A 3,863-nucleotide genomic window follows, 5' to 3' on the forward strand; every position below is an offset into this window, starting at 1 on the left:
TGCCAGTAGAATATCTTATGAGTCAGTGGTTCCTATCTTGACAGGTTTGGACAACGTTTTACCACCAAGTAAATTCATTTGAGAACTTGCAATGAATTATAAACACATTTAAAACACTTACATTAGAATATTAGTTAAACATCAATTACAAAATAATGCAAAAACTGTGTTAGGTACACGTACATAATAAAATTTGACCATCATGGTTAAACAGTCCTGTAACAAAAACAAAGTATTTCTACAAATTTGCTTTCGGCGTTATAATAAAATCGATATTCATATCAAAAAACATACATTAAAATATATTCATCCAAGAATCAGGAGATAACATGGCGACAAATCCTCAATATCGTGCCTGCCTTATCCCGCAATCTCGATCCGGGATTGCCTTAAACAAATTATGGTGAGCCTACGATATTTGGATCACAGGGAGACCCCATTATCAAGCTTTACACAAAAATATACTCTTATGTCAGCATGATAGGTGTTTTTTATTTGGAACAACTCTAAAAATAAGATTTTGTATTTATCGCGTCGTGATAATTACACATTATTTTATTTCGCAAGATCAGTCACTTTGTATATCATTTCAGATCGAAATAGATAAAGTTCTCGATGAAATTCTGCCACATGTGACTTCAACCCTCAATGGAGTACCATCATCATTATTTTGGAACATACCGTTTCAAAAGCCAAATTCCTATTAATGCTAACCTCGATATTATATTACGAAAATATTGAAAAAAATAATAGACGAAGGTAATTATAGTTTATTTCAATATAAGAATATTCAAATAACATTTCCAAGGTAATATAATATTGCAACTTGGTACATACAACAATAACTCAAGGGTTCAAGATCGTACCTGCGACTTTCACGTCGCTAAACGGTGCCGCGTTTAGACTTATAAAAAAAATCATTGACATGAAAACTATTAGGTATTGCAGAAATAATATGAATATTTAATTTGCAAAAATTAGATCAAGCCAATTTTGGTCGGGCTTCATAGTTTGCTACCTAGAGCGCTTTTTATACGTATAAAACTCTCTTTGTGTGTGTCTCTCTCACTCTCTCTCACGTGGGCTATCATAATTCGTTTTTATTAAATGTCAGTTTTTGAGTGTGTCAATAGCATTGACGATGAAATGTTGGAAACTTTTCTTCTTGAAATAATAGCTGTTATAAGCAGTGGTTATCAATAAACATACCAATAAATAATTTACTCATTTGCTCGTCTACTGAATAAAATTAAAATGAATGTCAAAAATTATCTTAATAATTTATTTAAAAAAAAATATACAGAGAATAGGTTATTGTTATTGAAATAAAAGTACATATTATATAATTCTAAGTACATGCCCTTATAACCCATTGACACCGTATCTGTCTTATAAGAATAAACATTATTAATTTAAATACTTAAAAAATATTTCAGTCTATGAAATTGGTTTGAATTTCAACGAAACGTTACTCTCAATAAATCTTTTAAAATTATAATCTGTGATTACTAGATCCGGAAGTGTTTCACACGGCTCTATGAGGAACGTCTTTAAAATGACTGTGGCAACAGCATCTATGATACGCAACGCCAGTTGCTGTCCTGAAATTCAGAAATATAATTAAAAAATAAAATTTAAATTATATTTAAAGTCCCTGAGCAATCTTGTTTAGAATAAAATGTTTCCATGTTTTTACTTCCTATATTAGACTAAATAATAATTAATCGATTTTATTATTCAATATATAATTATAAGGTCAGAAAAAATATTTACTCACCGACACATTTTCTAGGTCCATCGCCAAAAGGCAAATAACTATTATCAGACAAGCTACTATTTAATTCAAAGCGTTTCGGATTAAATTTATTTGCATCTTTGTAATACGCTTCATCTCTTTGTAGTAACTCCACTGGTATTGTAATTGTAATCCCTTTATCTATTGAAAGATCTTTATCTGAGAACTGATATGTCTTAACACAATTCCTGGTAATCACGGAGTAAGGGGGATAGAGACGTAAAACCTCTTTAATGGTTTGACTTAAACAATCTCCTTCAGTTCGATTGTTTATACACTTTCTTGCATCTTCCTGTAAACCCGGATTTTTTGCTAATTCATATAACAGTGCTGTTAAGACATGATGGCAAGGAATATAGCCTTCTCCAATAAATAGAGCTAAATATGAAGTAATTAGATCGTATTCTGACAGTTTATATTTTTTTGCGAGATCATTTTCGTCCTGGAAAATAGTCTCTGTCTTTTTAATATCTTTCATTAACTTCGATTCTTCAAGAACCTGAGCAAATTTGCTGAAGTATTGCTCCGATAAAACGTTTAATCCAAACATCACATAGACTGAAGGTAATACGTCTTTTAAATAGCTCTTAAGCTTTTCAAACAAGGTTCTTTTTTGTAATAATTCCATTGTGTTCCTTACAACGGATCCATCTAATTTATTATCGATAAGCAAATCTTTAAACACAACATCCAATATTTCAGACAATAATTGTTGAACGTTTGTATCTCCATTGGTTCCTGACAAACATTCATGTAAGCTGTCTTGGATATCAAGATCCATGTTGTTCAATAATAGCTCCATTCTTGCGCGCAATAGAGTCCACTTTTCACCTTCAGAGTAAAACAAATTGTTTCGAATACAAACATCCTGAGATCCGTCCAGTCCGTAGCCTCGGCAATGGAAATTCGAGAAATCCGTCGACAGAATCTTCTTTATTGAATTTGGGTCTTTTACAATCAAATCTGGTATTCGACTTTTGATGCAACCAACATACTTTTCTTTAGCATAACTTGTGTATAACTTATTTACTTCTTCGGACGTGTTCCGGATTCCTAGCACTCGGTGGTAATCACTTCCGAACAATGGAATTGGTGTTTTGTACGGAACGTGCCGAACGTACCAGTAGCTGAAGAATTTGGTGACATAGTCAAATAATAATGCAATAATAAGAGCACCGAGTATTGATACGTTTAAAACGAAACTCTCGAAAAACATTATTGCGTTCGCGCGTGGCGATCTTGCGGTAAACACTGAGATAGGATGCTGTTAGTGGGTCATAGTAACGGTTGATTCTGTTGTCGAGTATGAGTTCTCATAAGCCTACACATACCTAGTAATAAGAAATACAATGATTTCTTATACGTATAGTGGTAAGAGTTATAATCGAACGAATAATTTTACACAAAATTCAGCGATTATTTTTAAGGTGTTCTTACAACGCCGCGCCGGCCGGCTCAGGTACATATTTAGTAAAAGTGTGACAAATGTATTGAATGCAAATTGGTTACTTTCTAGTGGAGTTAGAACATACACACAAAAAATATAAACAATAATGAAAACATTTTTCTTTTTTTAGAGTCTGATATATACCTAGGTATTTCATTAATCGCTTCATGCTTCAATAGCCAATGTTTTTGTTCCCATAATATGTAAAAACTTGAAAAAAATACGTAAAGAGAAATTATAAGTAAAATAAATTTATAAAGTAAATGCTTAAGAAAAGAATAAATGCATAAAGTATCAATAATTTAATTTAAGCAATCAATTAAACAATTATTACGTTAAGTGCCATCTATTAGATTTAATTGGAACTAAAACGAAAACTCCGTGAAATCTCTCGCGAAAGTTGGTTCTAATAAATGCCACAAGATGGCGTATCATAGTAGACTGGTTAATGAAGGCATAAAAAGATACCAACGTCAAATCATAGATGGCGCTTATTGATTTTATTACGAGTTTAAATATGTCTTTATAATAATTATTTTACTCTTTAAATTTAATTTGATTAACTCATATTTAATATTGTACAATTTTATAATAACAAACTTGTATGGCTTTGGACTAAGG

At 31.6% G+C, this 3,863-nt stretch overlaps 1 protein-coding gene across 1 annotated transcript; it reads right to left on the reverse strand.

Annotated features, from left to right (window-relative positions):
- Nucleotides 1-752: 752 nt before the first annotated feature.
- Nucleotides 753-3,062, reverse strand: LOC124532156 (cytochrome P450 6B1-like). The gene is made up of 2 exons (XM_047106878.1): nt 1,778-3,062; nt 753-1,601 (listed from the first exon to the last, which is right to left on the reverse strand). The coding sequence occupies exons 1-2, from the start codon at nt 3,009-3,011 to the stop codon at nt 1,438-1,440; spliced, it is 1,398 nt and encodes a 465-aa protein (XP_046962834.1). The 5' UTR covers nt 3,012-3,062; the 3' UTR covers nt 753-1,437.
- Nucleotides 3,063-3,863: the final 801 nt, after the last annotated feature.

The sequence above is a fragment of the Vanessa cardui genome, chromosome 8 (genome assembly GCF_905220365.1).
Source record: "Vanessa cardui chromosome 8, ilVanCard2.1, whole genome shotgun sequence".
NCBI classification, from domain to species: Eukaryota; Metazoa; Arthropoda; class Insecta; order Lepidoptera; family Nymphalidae; genus Vanessa; species Vanessa cardui.